This window comes from Mya arenaria, chromosome 15 (genome assembly GCF_026914265.1).
Source record: "Mya arenaria isolate MELC-2E11 chromosome 15, ASM2691426v1".
Lineage (NCBI taxonomy): Eukaryota > Metazoa > Mollusca > Bivalvia > Myida > Myidae > Mya > Mya arenaria.
Genome location: NC_069136.1, coordinates 16,772,469 through 16,795,183, shown reverse-complemented (window position 1 = coordinate 16,795,183; position 22,715 = coordinate 16,772,469). Strand labels below are relative to the sequence as shown.

At 34.4% G+C, this 22,715-nt stretch overlaps 3 protein-coding genes across 3 annotated transcripts; 2 read left to right on the top strand and 1 right to left on the bottom strand.

Annotated features, from left to right (window-relative positions):
* The first annotated feature begins 11,325 nt into the window (after positions 1-11,325).
* Positions 11,326-13,802, top strand: LOC128220462 (tumor necrosis factor ligand superfamily member 15-like). Its single transcript, XM_052928871.1, has 4 exons — positions 11,326-11,559; positions 11,802-11,868; positions 12,444-12,554; positions 12,837-13,802. The coding sequence occupies exons 1-4, from the start codon at positions 11,359-11,361 to the stop codon at positions 13,271-13,273; spliced, it is 816 nt and encodes a 271-aa protein (XP_052784831.1). The 5' UTR covers positions 11,326-11,358; the 3' UTR covers positions 13,274-13,802.
* A 5,430-nt stretch (positions 13,803-19,232) lies between these two features.
* LOC128219153 (putative nuclease HARBI1) lies at positions 19,233-21,319 on the top strand. Its single transcript, XM_052926973.1, has 4 exons — positions 19,233-19,776; positions 20,156-20,291; positions 20,657-20,807; positions 21,128-21,319. The coding sequence occupies exons 1-4, from the start codon at positions 19,233-19,235 to the stop codon at positions 21,317-21,319; spliced, it is 1,023 nt and encodes a 340-aa protein (XP_052782933.1).
* LOC128218936 (uncharacterized) lies at positions 20,905-22,491 on the bottom strand. The gene is made up of 5 exons (XM_052926713.1): positions 22,462-22,491; positions 22,198-22,272; positions 21,865-21,917; positions 21,442-21,638; positions 20,905-20,959 (listed from the first exon to the last, which is right to left on the bottom strand). The coding sequence occupies exons 1-4, from the start codon at positions 22,480-22,482 to the stop codon at positions 21,443-21,445; spliced, it is 345 nt and encodes a 114-aa protein (XP_052782673.1). The 5' UTR covers positions 22,483-22,491; the 3' UTR covers positions 20,905-20,959; position 21,442.
* Between the last annotated feature and the right edge of the window lie 224 nt (positions 22,492-22,715).

The window sequence follows — 22,715 nt, the reverse complement described above, 5'->3', positions numbered from 1 at the left end:
TCGTTCACTAAACTGTCAACCATTAAGACGAAACAAGTGATCTATTGCATATTTTGCAATGTCAACTCCATTACGCGCTGGAATATGCTGCTGGCATTATTTAGACAGATTGGCACACGTGTCATATCATTTTGGCTGAATTTGCAGACTACTTCGCCCTTATATATTCACTGGACCGTCACTGAAAATAACCTCCTGTCAAGTCAAGCTACCTTAAAACGGCGTCATGCCACAGGTGGGAAACCGTCGAACTTAACCGACTCGTTCATCTTTCTGTACTCAACGCATTGGCAGAAGGCCAAGACTTGTTAGGAATGTTCCGCTAGGTCTGTCAACCCAATGTCCCACTTAAGGTTTAAACACACACCCTTATATTTTACAAGAAGGCCTAAAAGTATCCTTTTTTCCTAGTCGTTCTTACAGCGATAAGACCTGGCAATATAATGCCTTGAAATGGTTTTGCAATCTCTATTGCCTTTGCTCAAATTGGGGGCTTTGTCTGTTTTAACATTTCATTGCCTATCTGCAACCTTCTGGTGAAGCTACGTTTATTTCTACACCAAAGCTACCGGTTCTTGGGACGACACTACCCACTCTTTCAATCCGTTCTAAAACTGAAACCTCTGCACTTCATTTTAGCATAGAGTCGTTTTATAAAGGTCCTCGAAACAGTACCACACATGAAGCAGCTTAATTTATGTCGACCAGCATCGAAGCAATCATACGGGGATACTTTTCACGAAATATACCTTTAGGTTTGACTATATAATTTGCGTCGGAGTCCAAGATGTCAACCTCTATACGCTCTAAAAACATAAAGAACAGCTTCAGGAAGGATTGGTATGACAGTGTCTTATGCTACAACCATCTTTCTGACTTACGGGACATTACTGTTCCACTTGCAAGGGATCTCTACACCATCTAACACTATTACGTCTTTACTCGGCAACACGAAGGCATGATTGCTTTTCCCATTTGTCTTAATTCCGATCCCGTTGAACGTTTGTCCATGTCAGCAACCACAAACCCTTCTTCTATCTCGAATTGACCAATCGTAAACTCCAACTCCACGTAACACTGTCGACGCAATCAGAACTGAACGTGCTCAAACGTACTTTACTTCTCGTAAACAATGCTCGAGATTATGGATCTAGTAGCCCCTGTTTCTGTTGTAAACATTAAAGGTACAGTGTCGACCACTATGTAGATCCCACTGTCGATGTCCTTCCAAAATTTACAATCCCCTTACCCCGGCTGTAAATGCATCTTTTTGTCGATATTTTTACGGCATATTATTCAAGATCGCCACCTAGTTTAAACCTTTTTGGCTTCGAGAGAAGGTCCCTGCCTGTTTAAAGGAATGTTCATGACTCTGCTGATTATTTTTCTGTCTTTTTACCTCTCTCTTGTAAGAAACCATCCTCTTTCTTCTTATGCCACTTTCGAGCATAATGTCCCTGTCCATGACAAAAGTAGCTTAACCTGCACTATCTTTTCTCTGTGTAAGTTTGTAATTCTGTTTTGCAGCTGCTTCTAGTTTCTGTAACCTCTGCATGATATTTTAACCATCTCAACGAGAAGGGGAGTGTAAAACGTTGCTAGATGTATGAAAGCTATAATAGGATTTAGAAATTGTACCCTGGAACGTTAACGGTTTTTCTCTTTTATGATATGAAAATGTATTGTTTTTGTGTGTTTTATTTTGTTGTTGTTGCTAGGTACAGTAACTAGTCATTTCTTATACCATGCTTTATCTCAACAGTTCTATTTGTAACTGGTTGCTCGGTTAGCGCATTGGTTAACGCACTCGCTTCTCATTAAAGCGAGCCGTGTTCGATTCCCGGCCTGGGTGCATGTGAGTTTGGCACCAAGCCGGAAAGGTAGGTTTTCACCGGGTACTTCGGTGCCACCATTACACAAGACGACACTCTCGCGTAAAATTTTGCCAACAAGAGTGATAAATATAATATTGTAACAACTTGTTTCACAATCGTTGTTAAATAAAGAGCTTTAAACTGACAGTTCTAATAACTTTTATATTAGAATTTAGTCCACCTTTGATTCTCGCCATAGAGTGTATTTATCGAGTCTTCATCTTTAAGTGAATAATGCAAATAACATTAAATATCGATCCCACATTCTGCTGATAAACTCTCAATATTACGTTACATTCCATGAATATGAAAGACATATACAACCTTTGCACTGTCACTGTCAGCAAACATTCAAAGTGGCAATTTCACCTTGACGAATACTATTCAGATTACGATGCTCTAAATGAAGTATTTTGCTATGCGGAGGGCAATTTTGTTTTGTATATTATTGATTCTGATATGTTCATAAATATTTAACTGCGATATACAATACAAATTTGGACACGATTAATACTATATATACTTAATTTTATTTACCATATTGTATTTCATGATCGAATTTGTCTCGGACTTGGCAAATATAAAATGTAAAAAAATTAATACAAATTTACTCAATTGATTGTGCTGTTGAAATGCTGTTTTTGCAATAAATCTAAAAATAATAATTTATGTAACTGTCAGGTTCGTCTATCTAAAATGTTAGCAATGAAGAACAAGATGTACATGTGTGATCATATCATTGAAAATGAAACAAGGGAGCAATTACGAGCTATGCAAATTTTCAATGCATTTTAAACATTGAGAAATCCACTTTGCAATATAGCCTAGCCTGATCATATTTCTGTTATAAATAGTTTTGATATGATACACGCTATTAAGTGCAATTCATGTCAATTTATATTTAAATACTATATTCTTTAACTTCTCACCCCTAAAACCTAATTCATTTATTACATTGTGTTAAAATGTGTCAAACCATAATGCAAACACCTCTATTTACATGTATATCTGAAGTGAGTACAAACCCTTAAAAATGGTATGATCAACAAATGTTCAAAATATGCTAAAAGAACAACATCAAATATTTTAACACACAACATTGTTTTCCAGTTCATTTGACTATCATAAGAAGGATATCAGAAACGCTTTCACATTTAATCTGAATTATGTAATTTTCTTCAGTAGTATATAACTATCTTACTTATAGCCTAATATTAATGTATATACTAACAATGAATTATACTGGAATACGTGTTCGAGAAACATTCCGGAGTTCATAAAATATCAGTTTAAATATTGCTGAAGACTTAATTGCTCACTGTATATATATATATTTTAAGTTTAAACAAATACACCAACAAGGTTTCAAAAGTTTCAAATGATCTAAAGATAGAATATTGATGAGACATGATGAATATCACTCAAATGCAATAATTTGAAGAAAAAAACAAAAACACTTTACAAATTTTTCATCAAGTTCATTACTGTCGTAAGAAATAGAGGTAATAAAATCTGATTCGATTTTTTTTAAGATAACAAAGGACAAAGATTAGAATATGAGGATAGGTGCCGACCTACTAGGCGAACCCACCAAACACAAAATAAGTAATGTCGCCTTCCAATCAAATTAAAGCTCAAGAGGTCTGTCGGGAATATAGCCATGATGGTTGGTCTTCATAAAAGAGAAAGGTTTGTTTCTACAGACTTGGCATAACAGATCTGCCGAACATGTTTTACGCTTGATACGACAGGCCGAAAATTGGTGCATTTAATCACACGAGTGTTTTTCAATCACGTGAATCTAATTCGATTAAATAGTGTTGGACTTCTTTTGTCAATCTTGACAGTGTAAAACAAAATGCTATTTATGCATCGATAATGTTCTTGGTCTTACTTCTTTTTCGATTAACACAACGATAGAACAGTGACGAAAGACACGAACGAATAAGATACCGCGGCATTTCACACGACACCCATTTTTCAAAATTTAAGACGTACGTAACGATGATTGTTTAGTTCGTTCAACAATATATGGAATGGGTTATATTCATCAGAACTCAAATCTAGTAACATGTGTATACATTCGTTATCAAATAGCAAGTGAATACAATGCTACAGGGATAGCTTTATATAAATGAAATATAGTATTCAGAAAAGATAACTTCTATACGGAATTTTACATAAGTATATCAAGAGGTGTGTCCCTTAATTTCATTTTGATTAAGTGTGCACAGCTCGGACTTTTCGGGAGTCCGTCATTCTCACAGTTCCAATTTGCGATTGTTAACACCTATATGTGTATGCCACCGGGATGATTTCATGATTTGCAATGCTAGTTGTATTGTCTTTTCCTTTGTATTGGACCCAATGTTATTGTTTGTTTTGGCATTAATGTTTCACTTATACTTGACCATTGAGCCTGTGTCTGTGATATCTAGAACCGTTGTTGTAGTACCACCAGCTGCCTTGGATCAAAGTGATCGACTGCCAGACCCTAACTTGCCAGCGCCTCCCTATCTTTAAACTTTCGTGACATACACATACTTTGTTTTCTAATTAATGTCTTACTGATAAAGCATATACACAGCGATTTACACATGGGATGGTCTGCAGATAGTGTTGATAGGGTTCAATACGATCCTTTGTCAAATATATGATAAATTATGAAGCACATTTTATAGCACGTTTTATGACACACGGATGGTTCTCAACGCGATATGAACCGACGAAAATCCCTCAGTTCACCTTCATTGTTTTAGCACTGCATCGGTCAACACAAAATTGGACACAAATATGAAGATGGTCGCTGTACAGAAATATCCAGCCAACAACAGTGCCATACCGTGTTTGTTTTCGGAGGGAAGGACATTTTTTATCTATAGAACACACAAAAGAGCATCATCGAGGTTGTAAGTATTGGTAAAATTGAAGTTATCATGTAAAAATAGTGGCCTTAACTATTCTATGATTCGACCTATACATTTAAGCAAATCAATCAAAATGAATATTATTTTCCAATAAATGATAATAAATATATTGCTCGAGCCTGTGTTAAAAGTTCTTACATATATCCATGTGACCACGCTATAACAATGTTCGAACGTGATATGATTTCAAAAATCTTAATTACGGAATACAAATAAAAACATTGACCTTCCTACTTCTGGACAATTCCTTTAAAAATGTTATCAAAAGTTCCCAGAAAAGAGAACCATAAGATAGTAATGTCATTTTTGGAGCTCAATTTTGGATGTGTAATTACAGTTCGTCTTTCAGCATATGTATACCTCGGTTAAGAATAAGGCAGTTATATTAACACCCTGTGTTAGGCGGGGAACGTTAAACGAACACCGAACTGATTTCAATGTTAACCCTCATCTTTGGCCATATTTACATCTCTACCAAGCTCTACCAGTCCTCCGTAAGTATTGGGTGTTTGTGAAACGAGACCGTCATGGTATAAAGTCCATCCCGAGCTTGTCTGGAAAGGCCGAGTAGTGATGACTATTTAGACGAGGTATTTTGTAACTAAGTTCAATAATCAACGTGCAACAATTTGGTTTTACTTTGGCTCTTATACTTAGAACACATTAACGCATTGTTAAAAAAAATATAAAAACGCAAGATTGACTTTCAATTTACCGTAACGAAGGTATAAAGCACGATCACTTAAACAAGTATAGGTGTTATGTGTGAAAATGTAAAAACTTATTGATAAACCAGGGAGCATACGCGAAATCCTGATTGCAATATTTTAATACGATTGCCTCCCTGTTACGTAAAACATACGGGAAACTTTAAAAATATTGCATATTCACATTTCAGCTCAAAGTAAATGTTGATAATGGATATAGTTAATAAAAACAAACTATTTATTTGAAATTATTGTCATCGCATTGCAAAACAATATTGTGGCTGAATGCGCGTCCACGCTCACCATGCCATGTCAAGCGTTTAACATGTTCAGCAGATCTGTTTTACCGAATTTGTTGGAAAAACTTTATAATTCACTATGATGCACCAGTTAATGATTATATTTCCGAAATGTCTTTCAAAGCTCTCACCGTTGCATTTGAAGTCGGTATAATTTGTGTTTTAGGGTTAGGATTCCGAGCATTACCTTTTTATTCGGACTTACTGACATATTAACATAATTAACGAATATATACATTTCATTTCTATCCAAGGGTAACGACACTTTGCAAGTCGTTGACGATTAGTCGCTATTTATATTACCCGTAAGTGATTACTGAATGAATTAAAGGCGAAAAGCAGTTTACTTAAACAACGAGGTATAATATAGTATTTGCCTCTAATAATTACAACCCGTCATACGGATGTTTAATTTATACAGACCGAAATGTCGGTAATGAAATACGCAGTAAAACATTTTCAAAAATCCCAGTGACCTAAATTATGCCGTATGCTATGGTCTAGGGCCCTCATAATTTAAATGATATCAGCTATCTGTAATATATATTTTTGTACAACGCAAATACAGTCTACATACGCAAAATGGAAGTTTATAAATTGTTAAATGTTTTAGTTTTCATTTCAACTATTTTAATAATTGGTAGGGGATAACGGTTGTGAAAATATTTATCGATAATCTAAATACACATATGTGCCTAATTGAGCAAGCATCAACTTGAAGACAAAAACAAAAAACTCCAAACATTTCTGCATATACTCAGTGTCTCAACATTTTGACTAGCTTCCCACCCTCTGAAAGTAAATGCACATATTTCGTAACTTGTATGTCCCTGTGTTAACTGAAGATGTTTATACAATAAAAAGCTCATGTCTCATCCGTTCCTTTCCCTGATATCATTTCTTTTTATTTTAAATATTAAATGCAATCTTTTGAAACGTAAGCGCTCCATAAGATACATGAAAAAACTTCGTCGGAGGCAGACGTATGTCTTGGTTTTATAGTTTTCGTTATCGTGTCTGGTTTTATATGACATAAAATTGCAACAAAATGTGCGTTATACTTGTCCGACATGTTTTGCCAACTGGTAGTTGAGCTATCAGAAGTGTTCAATGGGGCTTAATTCGACCTGTTAATGACTACTATGAAAGGGATCAGAATAGAGGCATGCCCCTTTAATCCGCATATCACACGTAACAATGTTATCATGAACCATCATGTTTTAAAAGCGTTTTGTCGTGTCCTAATAATCAAGTCCGTATTGTGCAAAATTATTTTCATGTATAATTTAATATTAAAGTTTTAGTTAATATCGAATTTATTTAAGAAAAGTGTTTCGTTCAATGACGACTGGTAATTATAAGGCACTAAATTACCCATCACCTTTTACAATCGATAAGTCTTTGTTACATTTAAGAATAACATCCTCTTACACAATATTGCATGTTTTTTCACATTTGACCAATGTTACCCTTTTCGTGAAAAAGCAAGTAATATAGACACTCTAAACCGAATAAGAGGACGTAATATATGATCCAATGTTTAAGAAATATAACACACCACTGAGGGTCATATGACATTATAAGGACCGGCCAGTAAGCCACCGAAAGTGTATATGGACCGAGGCGTTAGACGAGGTCCATTCACCTTCGGTGGCTGACTGACCGGTCCTTATAAATCCATATGGCCCGAAGTTGTGTGTTATACTTCTTATATTATACCGAACATTTTTTCATTACCATTAAATATTTTTAAAGCGATTTAAATGTGTTCTATTGAACAAAGCTTATAATGTTTACTTGCGACAAGTTTTCGCCGTTGTGAAAATAGCAAGCCGCACTTACAAATTGTATGACGTCAGCGGTCCATATTACTTTTTTGGCGAGGTCCGGACCGGCAAAAATATAATATGGACCGCTGACGTCATTAAACTGGATTTTCCTCACGGACCGATCGAGTTTATATATACAAAGAAGGGACACATTTATGTGAGGAATAATATACAACGATTTGATATAACAAATGTATGAAATACAGAATGATGATTGATGAGATCAACATGGGGACATAGTGTTGTTTTTCGCCATATTGGAAGTACTAATAACATAATACATGAGTTTATTTCTATCCATTTTCTCCAAACATTCAGAAAGGACCAGAAATGAACATTCAAAGAACACATGATTATGTAATGTTACTGTCTATGGACTATATTAACGTCCTGTTTCGTATATATGCCAGTTTCGTGTCAAGAGTATTGCATGCATGTTTAAAAAAGTAAACTGCATTATTTTGATTCGCTAACATATCGCAATCGTAAATTTACATATCAGTTGCATTTGTTAACATATTGGTACATAGTTTTTATCAATGTTCCTAGTTCCTTAACTATTGCAAGTTAATATTCAGAGCGTTGATAACAAATGCAAGTGCACTTGTCGCTTACATGTTTTGCTTACAGTGACAATGCAAATATTTGATATAGCTGTTGTAAAATTGGCAGCATAAATAATGTTTTTAAGTAGAGGTTAGGTTCCGGATCGAGAGGCTTTAAGCATGTTACTGCAATGCTGTATGTGTACTAGTACTGCATACACGTACATAGAAGGTAAATTAACAACATTTAGTGTACTTGTGCAAGGTGAAATTTGTTTTTCGTAAAGTGTATATATGCGAACGACCAAACTTGACATTTTTAGGGGAAACGACCTCTCTATCTCTAGTCGATTTATAATGTGATGTCTGTGAAGTGTTGTGATGTTGTTTCATGTTTCTGATTTGAGATGAATAGTTTTTGTGTTCTATATCCGTGGCGTTGACCCTGTGTGATTAAACGGGGTCAATGTTTAAACTGTCCACTACTCTACTTGTTTTTTAGTTTTCATTTAAATATTAACGGGAAGCGAATAAAACTTCCAACGACTAGCGGTGCTTATTATTTGTTAGAAAAAAAAGTACATGGCTTTGGGCACTGTGTTCTTTGTACTAATTTACTAACAAACTAATCAAGTCTTACTGGTTTATATGTTAACACTGTTTAGTTATTGTATGTGTATTGTGTGTCTTTTCGTTTTTATTCATGTTGAAATTGCTAAATTAGGTATATACATATGTTTGCTTGATTTACATACATGTTTGAGCAACTTATATGGACTACTTTTGGGTTACATCCTATGAACATGTGTACGCTAAACAGGACATCTATAGGGCTTAAAACATTCATCAGCATAGTATACTAAATTACTGACAGCACCAAAAAAGACGTAGCAGACAGCAACCTAGTTAGACAAATGTTTAGTGTAATAAGCTTTTATATTGATAAATATATTTCAACTAAAACAAGTGGACAATTAAAACTTCACGAACATGATATTTTATCAATATAATATCTGTGATATAAAGATTATTGGTTTTGTTTTGTTTATCTCCCACCGCGAATATGTGTCAGGGTTAATGACCGACCTTGTTTTAAAGAGTGTACCTGGAGTTATTTATATAACTGAAACTCGTCTAACCTTCGTAGTGAGACATTGACATTTCTGTATGAACATAACTACCGGGTATTGTAATGTACTACCCGACTTAAGCGTTTGCTATTGAACCGTGCAAATGCTTCACTGCTCGATAAATTAGATTTATGTTTTAAGTGGGTCAGGGTTACTGCCTTAGCTCGTTTGTTTAAGTTTATTTTATGTCAACAAAAATGAATCAACAAAGCAAATGGGTATGCAAAAATCAAATAGTTGTTCATTGTCATTGGTGTATTTTGTTTTTAACAATTAACTAGTCCAAGGGCAATTGACAAATACTAACAAGGACATAAAAATATAAATAAAAACATCTTAAGCAGTTTTGAGTATCTATGAAAATCAACTATATATATGTAGGATCATTTTTGTTAAAACATTTGCCATGCATTGACTACATTTCTGCTTTCAATAAATCTGTGTTTCTATAATTTATTTTCATAGAAATAAGACATACATAAGAAACTTTAATAGTGAGAGAATACCAAAGGTAGCAATCCGAGATGGTGATTGTTTTGAATATAAGCATGATATAGTTTAATTTCATATTAAGTATAAGTAGATCTCCATGTAGGTTTTCACACCTCGCCACATAAACCTCATCTCTTCAAGTTATGAAACATAACTAATGAGCATTATGCAATTCCTATAAAGAATTTGGATGAAAAGAAACTGTTATAGAACCTAGGTCTTGAAGAAATAAATGACTTTCCGGTTTACTGATCAAGATGTGACACCACTTCCTTTTGGGCTACAAATATATCATGTAAGAAAACAACTCCCTTCTGAGTCCCTTTTCCTAATCCTCAGTATAGTTTAATTATTCCAACCTTAACACTTTTAGCAATATGTCAAGCCATTTGACACCGTCCATCTTCACCTATTGCATTTAAGCTGTCCAAAATCAAACAATACAAATGTCTTGATATAGTTGCAAATGGTGCTTTAGTGATTCAGGTGGATAAGTTGATTCAAACCTTTTTCATAACAACAGGGGTATTATAGATTATGAAAGCAAATGAATATTTCTTTCTTTTAGAGTTACCTTAGAAATTGGTTATCAGTTTGGGTGCCACTCGAAATTGAGTACATTGTACATATTGGAAAATGATTCCATTGTCCAAAGAAATTAAGTTCAAGAATGTGTTAAAATAGGTAATATGACAATATGTTAAAAGTTTCTTCTTTAAAATGATAATTAGAAATCATAATTCTTTTCAAAAATCCGTAGAACACAAAATTAATTCCGTTTAGCCATACAATATAAGCTCCACCAAGGACAACTTATCAGTGTCAAAAGCACAATATAAACAAGTCGGATAAACTGCTTACAAGGCTCGCTGGAGTTGCCTATCATCTTGATTGCAGTGCTCTGCATTGTGTGGACAATGGAAAGTGAGCAAATAAACACGAATACAGACATTTATTTGAATGGTGAAAACATTTTTTAATCATATATTTTTGTGCAAATATATCAAGATATTTAAGATAATAACCAAACAAAATGTGTTGAAAATGAAAGCTATTTCATTACGTGAACGATTTTTAAGGCAATTTTGGAAACCATTGCAAATTTGATAACAGATCTTCCGTATTATTTGACCAAGCACAAAACGATTTTACTCATTCATTATTGGTTGTCCGAAGTTTAACTGACTACATGTATTTAGTATTAATCAAGTGTTAAACATTGCCTACATAACTCTTCCTTCCTTAGGTCAACGAAAAAATAGTATTTTTTCCAGTGAAGATACCAGCTAACGTCAGTTAATGTCTGTCGAGTTATATCAGATCAATGTTTTGGAAGCAATTTATAAACGTAATGTACGATCACGTTTATAATATGCTCTTTATACTTGCATCCTATGTGTAACCCATTTGAACTTCAATATAAATATCGACCTAAATACGACATGCATTGATAGGCTGTGTTTGTTGACGCTTATCGCGTAGGCTTTGCTATCAAGTTAATAACAACCGCCACTGGCAACTACTCCGCATAACGGATTTAAACACAAACTGAAATATGTCGGTCAAACTGCTTCAAAAGCTAGCTGGAGTAAGTTTACTGTTATTGCTTATCGTCTTGATTGCAGTGCTCTGTATCGTGTGGACCATGCCGGATAACGAGCAAATAGACGCTGATACGGAGATATGTTTAAAATATGATAACAAAAACATGAAATGCGGCAAAACAACAAGTCTGTTGCATGAAATATTTGAAAAGGTAAATAAATCTTTATCAAGTTGCCAGTTGTCTGTTGTTTCTTACTACGTGACTCTGTTTTGCCAAAACGGAAAAAAATAAATTAGATGTTTCTTTATAAATATCGTATATATTTATTCATGCGCTACCTATATTACTCCTAAGGTAGTTGTCACAAATATTTACTGGTGTGAAACGAGATACACAAGTTAAACTATTATCATTTTAAAACAAAATTGACATGAGTTTGTTACCACCTTTAGGAAATTTCATCTGCATATGCTGCAGCTGAGAAACGGGAAAAAATTCAAACCGAAAAATACATACAAGGTAAAATCCTCGTTATCTTTTATAAAGTTATTTGCATGCATGTAAACTTTATTGTAAGAAAAACAGGTGAACATGCAAACTGCGACGAATTTATGTTAATAGATGCTACCTGATGAGTGTAAGTATAATTACAAGGTTTTGACTACATGACTTAGTTAAATATTACCTATTTTGCTACCATTATCCAAGTCGTAAATAGAGTCGGTTCAATGTAATACTTTTTACTTGACCCAGTTTATCTGTTTGCGAATTAAGTAACGTAGTTTAACAGTAAATATTTACATTCGTACTTGATTTTCTGTACGATGTCCTTTGCGTTAATTATGCATGAACCGGTCGACGTTTCGAGACATCTGAAGGCGAGGTTTTGCACGAAATACCTCGATAATATCTTTTTTTTTAAAAACGCGAAAATTATTACATCCAAATTCATTTTTACTTCAAATGAATACAATCATATTTTTCGTGGGTTCATGTAATATGGACGATTGGTGGCGATTTTGCAAACACATGAAACACGCGAGTACAATAAGAATCAATAATTAGTTAAAAAGAGTTCTCAATCAATATTGTAGATGCTCTTAAACACGACGTACAATTGATGACAGACTACAAAAACACATTATTGGACATGAAGCCATCTGCAAAACTAGTTGGCAATCGTGAAGAACAAGACCCTGATCCAGGTTCAGTATCAAATATCATCTTGCTCCTAATTGTGATTACCCCCAATGTAACAATACAATACGCCTTTATTTGTAATTGATCGAAACGAGTTTATAGTGGATTTTAACTCTAGATATTTAAAGTAGCATTTAGTCGATAGCATCATAACCTTTAACTTCACTACAGGATATAACTCAATTTTGATTCGAATTACTATACCCAAGTTTATTTCTTCTCTTGTGTTGTAAAACTCTGATCTAACATTTTATGTCAGTGTTCACATACTGGTATATTACTTTCAGGTAATAATGCAATGACAACGGTCACAAGTTGGCGTCACGACAAAGACCTTTATTACACAACGGGGTTTCAGAGATACGGAATTAGGTACCAAAATGGCCGATTAATTGTCCCTGTAAGCGGTACTTACTACATATACTCGTTTCTAGGACTTACAGAACGACGTCTTACTGACGAAGGAATTCCTGTAGAATCAAACAAAACGCAAGAAATTAAACATGCATTGCACAAGTATAACGTTCTTGATACCGTTGATACTGAAATCGCGTCAAATATGCAGTCTCGCAAAAACGCTTCACGAGGTTACTTTAATTATTACGCGAGTCAAATAGCCACGTTGGTGAAACTTCGCGCCGGTGATGAAATATCAGTGAAGCTAAGCGACGTGAAACTTTTAAAGCATACTGGAAATAACTACTTTGGCCTGCATCTGATATGACATCTCCGGCACTGGGGCAGCGTTCTCGTCGCGTCGGAGGGATGGAAGTACCAACAAATGCCCCAATATAAAAGAATCAAAACAACAACAACAAAATAAAACAAATTCGAATTCAGCAAACAGAAGTGGAACCCAGCATTATCCAAGCTTCCAGTCCCTTAATTTTAATTATGAACAACTAACACGTCCTAATTCCATAATATCAATTACAACGCCATGCTATGTGATGATGTTACCAGTGCTGCAGTTTGATGCAATTCGAGGCGAAAGGATCGGACATCTCAATATGCTTGCTTTTCATTATAAACGTTACTGTTTAAACTCGTTTCAATTGATGTCGTCATTCATTTTTTGATTATGTTTATGTGTCACGTGTAACGTGTTTGGTCAACTGTATGCTTATCAAACTGTAGGCTTATAACTATATTTGCATAGCTCGCTGCTGTGTGTATCTTGAATATAATGAGATTAAAACTCTTCAGTAAATGTTTAATTGATAGATCATGAAATAAAATGGCATTTAAATTATGAGATGTGTTTTACTACCCTTGTACCTTAAAGCATGTGTGTACTTTTAATGTAGGAAATTATTGCTCCTACATCAACATAAGTGTACACAAAATAATGGTATACAAACCTTAGTTAGAATCAATATAGCTTTTCTTTATTGGTTATATAACTTGACTGAATCCAACTCATCATTTCCAAAGTGTTTCATGAACTCCGCGTTATCACTCACTAAATAATAAAGGAGACTATCGCTATCAACCTTAACCTTTATGTAAATGTTATCTTTAACGCATTTCGTTCTTAAGTAAATGTATACAATTGGCCATTTCAAGAGAGTCAGATCTGATAAACCACATTTCAAGCAATTGTTCCATCTGTATTTGCGAGGAATCGCGATGATTCTAAAAATGTATTTTTCTCATACATCAAAAATTTAAGTAAATGGAACACGACGTACAGTTGAGGACAGACTACAAAAACGCATTGTTCGACATCCGCAAAAGTTGGTGGCATACGTAGAGAAAAAAGGACATGTATCTGGTACATTGCTTCTCTAGTTTAAAGATTACGATTGTTTACACCATATCTTTCTTAAGTTCTTTGCAATAAGACCACGCTTTTTTAATCCTTATTGACCCATTTAACCTTGGAACGGATTTTGATCTAGATATTTAAAGAAACATGTAATCGATAGCGTACTGAAATGGTAAACAAAAAAACCAAGTAAGCTTCGGGGAACAACTCAGTTACGAATTGAATTGCTTAACGTCATTTAGTAATTTCCCTTTGTGGTGTTTTATTCTGATTTATTCATTTTATATCACGTGTTTATATACCGGTATTTCATATTCAGGTAGTAATGACAAAGACCTGTATGACACGACAGGTTTACAAAGACAATGCATATGGTTCAATAAAAGCCGATTAATTGTTCTTGTAAGCAGTACTTATTACATATACTTGTTCCTATGTCTTACAGAACAACGTCTTACTGATGAAGGAATTTCCGTATAATCAATCAATATGCACGAAATAAAATATGCCATACATACGTATAACATACTTGATACTGTTGATAAAGAATCAATTTTGCAGTCTCGTAAACATCCTACGCGCGATTACTTAAAGTATCACACGTGCACTAAAGCGTTGACGGATGACCTTTGAGATGGTGATTAAATGTCAGTGAGTGTTAGTGACGCAACAAGTTCAAAATAAACGGGGAAAATACTTGGAATTGCATCTGAAATAAAATCTACGGCATAGGGACTGCATCTTAGTTGCGTCCTGTGTCTTCATAGAAAAAAACACAACATAATCGAATGGTCAAATGTCCAGTTGCCATCAATCTACAACCTACCCACCCTGAGACGTTACTATCATGATAAAGAGATATGCTAGCCTTTATTATTTACATTGTTGTTTAAAATTTATTCTATACCATTGTAACGTCATTTTCTATTTATTTCTGGATTTAGTGAAAAACGGCCGTAATGCAAATACTGGAGTACTAGCAAGCGTGTTATGAACAAAATCATTGAAAACCGTTTTTGTACATCATTATTGTAAAATCTAGTTCGCTTAGTATTTCTGTTTGGCGAAAAAACTGTTATGTCAATATGTAATTGAACAGAACAAAGACATATTCTAACGTGATAAATGAATATTGTTTAAAATACGCAAGTTATATAAAGAATTTAATGACGTATTTATGATATATTTTTATAATGTTTAAGGAGTAGTAAAATACACTTTTAAATTTGGTAAGGCAAAATGATATGTGATGGTGCTATGTGCGCAATTTGTGTTTCTAGTTCGGTGTCTTGTGGGTCATTACATCGGCCCTTAAAAATGGTTTTATCTTTTGATATTTTACTATTGGCCTTGTACCCATTATTTCCATTGTATTAATTTATTCTGAACAGGATTACTCTGGTTTTATTTTCACTGTTGATGAAATAGTTCGTTTTTAGCTAGACTGCTGATGAATAATTCATTATTAACTATTATCAGGTGACCAAGAGTTCGCTTCTATTTCTGATAACTCACTAGTTCAAATGTCAGGTGACCAAAAGCTTGCTTCTATATCTGCTGAGTGACTGGTTCAAATATCAGGTGACCAGGAGCTTGATTTTATATCTGCTGACTGACTGGTTCAAATATCAGGTGACCAGGAGCTTGATTCTATATCTGCTGAGTGACTGGTGCAAATATCAGGTGACCAAGAGCTTGCTTATATATCTGCTGAGTGACTTGTTCAAATATCAGGTGACCAGCAGCTTGATTCTATATCTGCTGACTGACTGATTCAAATGTCAGGTGACCAGAAGCTTGATTTTAAATCTGCTGACTGACTGGTTTAAATGTCAGGTGACCAGGAGATTGATTCTATATCTGCTGACTGACTGATTTAAATGTCAGCAGTAACGACCTTCAATTTAAACGTTATGTTATAAATAAATATACTTTTAATTTGACATAAGGTAGTATTTAGTCTTTTTTACAATACATAATATATCAGTAGGATGTGTGTATGTGGGGGGTAGGGGGGGGGAGAGATCACCTCTATTCGCCGCAACTATGTCATCTCAAAGTTGTCTCACCGGTCGAAAATGTTTTAAACTGATTCCTTTTACAGTTATGTATATACAAAAATACAGACGGTTTCACTTATTTGATTAAAACACACAGAATTTTAAGTATTGACATGAACCTAGTTTCGCATCTTAAATGATTCAATAATTACATTAAGGTTTAATATTATTAAGAGCAATCAACTGAAATTCAAAACACATAGTCCACTAATGTCGTCAGACGAACAGCCTAACGGGTGTCCAACATCCAGAAGCAGACCAACGCAACCACATGAATAGCAACCTTACCAGATGATGAAGATCACAGAAAAAAGGTACCCATTATGAGGATACAAATGGATCTACAACAGGTTCCCGCTTCGAAGAACACCTTTTTCTAATTGCCTTTCATCGAGTGCCTATAAGAAATCACACGATGTTGACCCCATGGGTAACACTGATATATTATCAATTACGATTTCTTCAAAAGTTTTAACTTAAACCAATTTTTAACAGAACAAATCCACTTAAGGACTAACATGGCACAAACAAGAACCCTGCTTTCATTTCATCTATTTACGTTAATACTCAATAGTACGTAGATAAAATCGGTCTCTCCTAGCTCTGATTTGTTTTGCAAAAATACATAACATAGTTTTGTCACCGCAACATTTACTGTTTTGAGATGATGAAAAAGAGATATAGGCGTTAAAACCGACCTCGTTTAGGAGACACTGTGTATCGCTGCGGTCAAAAGCGATCTCCTCCAAGAGATGATACACAGCGCTGGGTCATAGCGACCTTGTCTGGGTTTTACTGCGAAGTGCAGGGATGAAGCCGACCTCTTCCAGGGGGGTGGGGGTAGCGTTTGTTTATGTGGGGGTGTGTTGGTGGGGCATGGAGAAACCTCATTCGTCTCTGCCATGTAGCGCAGGGTTGAATCCGACCTTGGTAAGGAGGTGCTGTGTAGGTTGGCGATTGAAGTCAACACGGTCTTGGAAGTATTCCTTTACATCGAGTGTTGTATATCTTATCAAAATTGCAGAAACACCAAAAGGATCGTGCAGACAATTCCATCTAACAGCTATTTTGCAATTGGTATTATTGACTTTGGCTATCATTGTCAGCAAATAATATAATATGTCACGTATTTTTAGTTAGCATATGTTTAACTTAAGTAAAGGAACTGTATATATAAAAATTGTGCATATACAATATGTTTAAAACGACTTTACATATAATACATTAAGATATCAAAGTTTAACACGTATATGGATTATTTTCTTACAGACTGTGCATTAACCTATATAAATATACTTATCTAAGGCAGTTAATTCATACATAGTTCTGATATCAGGCTTTTCATTTAAGAACTACGTCTTGCCAAATTCAATGTAGATTTAAACGAAAGATTTGTCCGAAATAAGTCTCTGAGTATTAAATACGTTACTTTTGTATGGTTTATAATGATACAGAATGAAGGAGTTTGATGGTGTGAACGATCATTTTGCTCAGTACAATCGTTTTCTGTTGTCTAAATTGAGTAAACATTTCGAGAATGTTGTTACATATAATACTATGTTATATTAGATTGTGAAATCAAAGTTATGATAGAAGTTTTACAACGTTAATTCAAATTAAACAAATTCCTTCTTATTTTATTGTTTTATCTAAGCTATTTGAATGTTGTAACAATGTCCTCAGATATATATATATATATAACATAAACGTAAACCCTAGACCATATTATTATATAAGCCAGTTTTTGTAAACTTGTAATAAACTTTTGAGATTTTGTTTTTTAAAAATGAAATAACGTTAACCCAAATGCCTAATTCAAAACGAAAATTCGGTTGTGAAATACGCAGTTAAAAGTATTTTAAAACAGTGGCCTAACTAATGCAGCATGATATGGTCTAGGGCTTTAATGATTTATAGCCATATCGGGTAAATTAAGTAATTCATATTTCTACGACGCAAACACATTCAACATGGAGGCTTTGAGAGTGTTGAATGTTTTTGTTTTGATTTTAACTATTTTACAGATTGGAAGTTTTTTAACTGCTGTTGTGGTCTGGAAATATAAAAGACAACATATACTAGCTGAATATACTTCGACAATATGCGACTGTGTTGTTGCAAAGGGAGATGACGAACAGGTGTCATGTAGAGGCGTGTGTAATGTTCTGCAAATGAAAATAGAAGAGGTATAGTTAGCAATAACGTTTTCATAAAATATAGATTATATAGCAATCTCAATAACCTTTTGTTTTTTAAAGTAAGTTTTATGGTAATATGCATTTATCACAAACATAAATGTCAATCGTATATATAACAGTTGTTCATACATGTCTGCTGAGTGGTAGCTATTGAAACAGCTACATGAGCCTCACAACAGGAGAAGCGTCTGTACAAATGGCTTACATATTTGCTGTGCATCATTCCTTTTTTGCAGGAAATCAAGAGAAGAGCTAGAATGGACTACGTACTATATCAAGTGAGTAGGTTAATATCTGACTCATATAGTGAACTGTCTTGTTAAACTTTGTGATTATAAGAATACTATGGATTCATTTGTTGAATTCGATAATCTTATTGGTATTGAAATATTGTACATTGTATTATAATCGATATGTATTTACATTGGCCCGGTTGTTGGAACGTTCGCTAAATACATAACGATGAAATTTATCGTTAACATGACTAAAATCGCTAAATTTTCGTTAAATACCTTCGTTTAATTTATGTCGCTAAATTTCGGTTGTTGGAAATTTTAACGATAACGAAACCGTTAAATCAGTCGTTAAGTTAACGAAAAATTTAAAGTACCTAAAATGGTACTTTACATTTTAACGAATCAGTTAACGAAAACCAAAATGGCTGCCGTAATTGGCTGTTTAGTAAATATACCACGGAAAAATAGAGAATTTAGAGTAATAAACTTAAATGAAAGCCTAAATGATGAAGAATTGAGAAGAAGGTTCAGGTTTGGAAGAAGAGGAATAGAGTATTTGGCCGATTTGCTGAGAGAGGACCTAGCTAGGGAAACAGACAGAAGTTGTAGACTGGCAGTCGAGGAACAAGTCTGTATAGCGCTGAGGTACTACGCTTCAGGTTCATTTATGCAGGTTGTTGGGGACACACATGGGAGACATAAAAGTACTGTTTGTAGAGTTGTGGATAAGGTTACCAAAGAGATTGTGAAGCGTCATAAGCAGTACATTAAGTGGCCAGTTGATGAAGCTACCAAGAGACGAGTGAAGTCTGAGTTTAGCAACATAGCTGGATTTCCAGGTGTTATAGGATGTGTTGATGGTAGCCACGTCCGTTTGATCAAGCCATCAACAGACCAAGAGAGAGGTTTTATCAACCGAAAAGGAATCCCGTCCATAAATGTGATGGCAGTGTGTGATGCAAAAGGTAGTATATTTAAAAAATATTAAACTGTAAATATTATACAGCTCTCTTTATAACATGAAATAAACGGAAACTTACCCATCACTGTACTGCTGGTGTTGCTAAAGAGCTCAAATAAGACAAATCCAGCCACATTTCGTTTGGTATTTGTTATTAAGACATAAAATTACTGCTTCAGTACAATGCTGGTTACTGCCATTAGTAAGTGCTTTAAAATTCTTTGATAATACAGATTTGACAAGAACTTACCAAGGCAAAAACTGTCGTTTCAATGTCAAGGTCAACAAACTTTAGATATAACGCCTTAAATGAAACGGTCAACATTCACAACTTTATAACCACAGTCATGTTATCTCCCCTTTACTTGTTTTTATCCTTTCAGGAAAATTCACATTTATCAATGCGCAATGGCCTGGATCAGCTCACGATAGCTTTATATTTCGAACATCCACACTTGGATGCCACATGGAGAGAAACCACAGGGGTTTGAAAGATGGGATTATTCTTGGAGACAGCGGGTATGTAAATGTAAAATACAATGTAGATACATTATCATGAATTTCGACAAGATTTTATACCAGTATCAACTTATTATAATAAGCAATAACGTACAACGTTTACATCACTAAAAGTAATATTGACAATGACAAAAATGTTCTGTTAACTGATTTCAGCACAGTTTAGGAGAGTGTACCTGATCTAGATTACAAATGTGTTTTTAAAGGTCACGATAAAATGGCCTTTGTTTCTCTTCACTGAATACCACAATAATAGTGTTTAAGAAGTTTTAAGAAGTATAAAAAATGTTTTATTTGAAGGTATTAAACGTTTTTGTACACACAATCTATGATATGATTTAATGCAGACTGTGTACTTTTGGCAGGTATGCGTGTTCAAGATACTTGATGACACCATACAGAGTTGCAGACACCAACCAAAAGACAAACTTCAATAGGGGGCTCTGCAGAACAAGGGTAATTATTGAGTGTACGTTTGGACGTTGGAAGAGGAGATTTGGAATTCTCCATGGAGAGGTAAATACAAACATTTCTTTCATGTACAAATGTATGTAAATGTGTATACACAGCACAACTATTCATACAATACATCACATATATCAATTCAAAAACTGGTGCCGTCGTTTTTTATGAAATTCTGCTCATGAACATCTGATACTCTGTGTGACCTGTAAATAAAGCAATGTGCTATTGTATAATTTTTATAAAGTTACATTTATTCAGAAATTAACGTTTTAGACATGACCAAAGCGGTATAAATATGAAAGAAAGGTGAGGGGTACATGTATGCCAAACGCCAATGCCGAAAAAGCTATGACCATTGTGATATGTTTCAGTTGAGAAAGACACCAGCCAAGGCATCAGAAGTGATTGTGGCGTGTGCTGTTCTCCACAATATAGCCACCATGCTGCAAGAACCTGATGTGCCTGATGATGACAATGACGATGGGGCAGACGCACAAATACCATATGCAGGCAGAGAGACTGGCTTCTTGGTCAGGGATCACCTTGCTCAAGTTTACTTTTAATATACACGTGGGACATTTTTTTAAGTTTGCCATGTGATGTTGCTGGAAACGTTTTTACATTAGTTTACTTATCATGACTGAGAACGGATAATTTGAATGTTGTAATTGGTGTTAATAAATACCTTATTCATCAACGAGGAACTGAAACATTCCAATTTCGTCTTTATTCTCTATGGAGGTGATGAGCTTGTTCATCAGCAGACGCTTGGTTTTTGAAGTTTCTATCTCTTCCTTTATGAGCAGTTTCTGTAGTTGCACCTTCTCTGTCTGGGAAATGAAGAACTGAAGTTGAGCCTCCTGGAGCTCCTCGGAGATTGACCTGCAATAATGTTTATTTGTATTATTTAGGTGAATTTATACAGCTTCTTTTTCTTTTTGTGACGCAAAGAATTTATTCATGGAATACAAGTTGTCGATAGTGTTTAGAATGTATATAGTTTTTTAATATTTCGTGAAACCCTTTCACAGCACATGCTATTTATTAACATTGTACATGCCTCCAACTGCATGAAAATATGCAGCATGTATTGTTAAATCATACTAACTTCTTCTTCTTTTGACTCGTGTAATTGGTACATGTAGCTGGTTTGCATTCATTCTGAAATATGAGGACAGTCACAATTTTGCATTAATGCAAACGCAGAAAAAAACATTTGCCAGTTTATAATTAAGTTTAAAATATATTTGAAAGGTCATGTGTTCTTTGTCAATGTATCGGGATAGATGTACTAAAACGCACCAATTCAGCATAGAAATACATACTAAAAATTGACGTGAAAATACTAAACAATGTTTATGTGTTAAATTATCTTAAAAGGATTGACATTAAACCTTTTGTTACATAAAATGAAGTTATAAATACAATATAAGCCACAAACCGTGAAATTCGCAGCTACATCCACTCCTTCCTCTTGTCTTGATGTCCCTGGCGTCTCGTCTACTGAATGACTTGCCTAATAAAAGAATATATATATATATATATACCATTAGCATTTGCATTTGTATCATAATTTATTTTATTATAATTATATATATATTCATGTATCTATCCATCTTTATGTTTATTCACTCAAGGTTACACTTCTTGAAAATATTTTTTGTTTTAACATTATCAACAGTTGCACATAAGAAAACGAACTTACAGAAATAAGGATGTTCATCATTTCATCATCTACCGGTGCATGCCCTACGAATGAAATACACATATAAAATTTATTGTACTCAAATGTCAATTTTTTGATGACTAAGGCATGTCGATTAATCAGTCCAAACAATATTTTTATATCTTAGATTAGATCAAACAAAATGATGTTGTTCGTGATCAAGTTATACCGCTTCGACTATTACCGTTTCACATTGGAACTTGTTGAGTAACAATCCGCCAATTTTCGTCAAT

What these genes read in the sequence shown, in the direction of transcription:
- LOC128220462 (XM_052928871.1), top strand. Translation starts at nt 11,359, where the DNA reads ATGTCGGTCAAACTGCTTCAAAAGCTAGCTGGAGTAAGTTTACTGTTA. An exon ending in AACCGAAAAATACATACAAG is followed by an intron (nt 11,869 to 12,443) that starts GTAAAATCCTCG and finishes TCAATATTGTAG; the next exon opens with ATGCTCTTAAACACGACGTA. An exon ending in AGAACAAGACCCTGATCCAG is followed by an intron (nt 12,555 to 12,836) that starts GTTCAGTATCAA and finishes TATTACTTTCAG; the next exon opens with GTAATAATGCAATGACAACG.
- LOC128219153 (XM_052926973.1), top strand. Translation starts at nt 19,233, where the DNA reads ATGGCTGCCGTAATTGGCTGTTTAGTAAATATACCACGGAAAAATAGA. An exon ending in GGCAGTGTGTGATGCAAAAG is followed by an intron (nt 19,777 to 20,155) that starts GTAGTATATTTA and finishes TTATCCTTTCAG; the next exon opens with GAAAATTCACATTTATCAAT. An exon ending in TTGGAATTCTCCATGGAGAG is followed by an intron (nt 20,808 to 21,127) that starts GTAAATACAAAC and finishes GATATGTTTCAG; the next exon opens with TTGAGAAAGACACCAGCCAA.
- LOC128218936 (XM_052926713.1), bottom strand. Translation starts at nt 22,482, where the DNA reads ATGATGAACATCCTTATTTCT. An exon ending in ATGTAGCTGCGAATTTCACG is followed by an intron (nt 21,918 to 22,197) that starts GTTTGTGGCTTA and finishes CTCATATTTCAG; the next exon opens with AATGAATGCAAACCAGCTAC. An exon ending in ACGAGTCAAAAGAAGAAGAA is followed by an intron (nt 21,639 to 21,864) that starts GTTAGTATGATT and finishes ACATTATTGCAG; the next exon opens with GTCAATCTCCGAGGAGCTCC.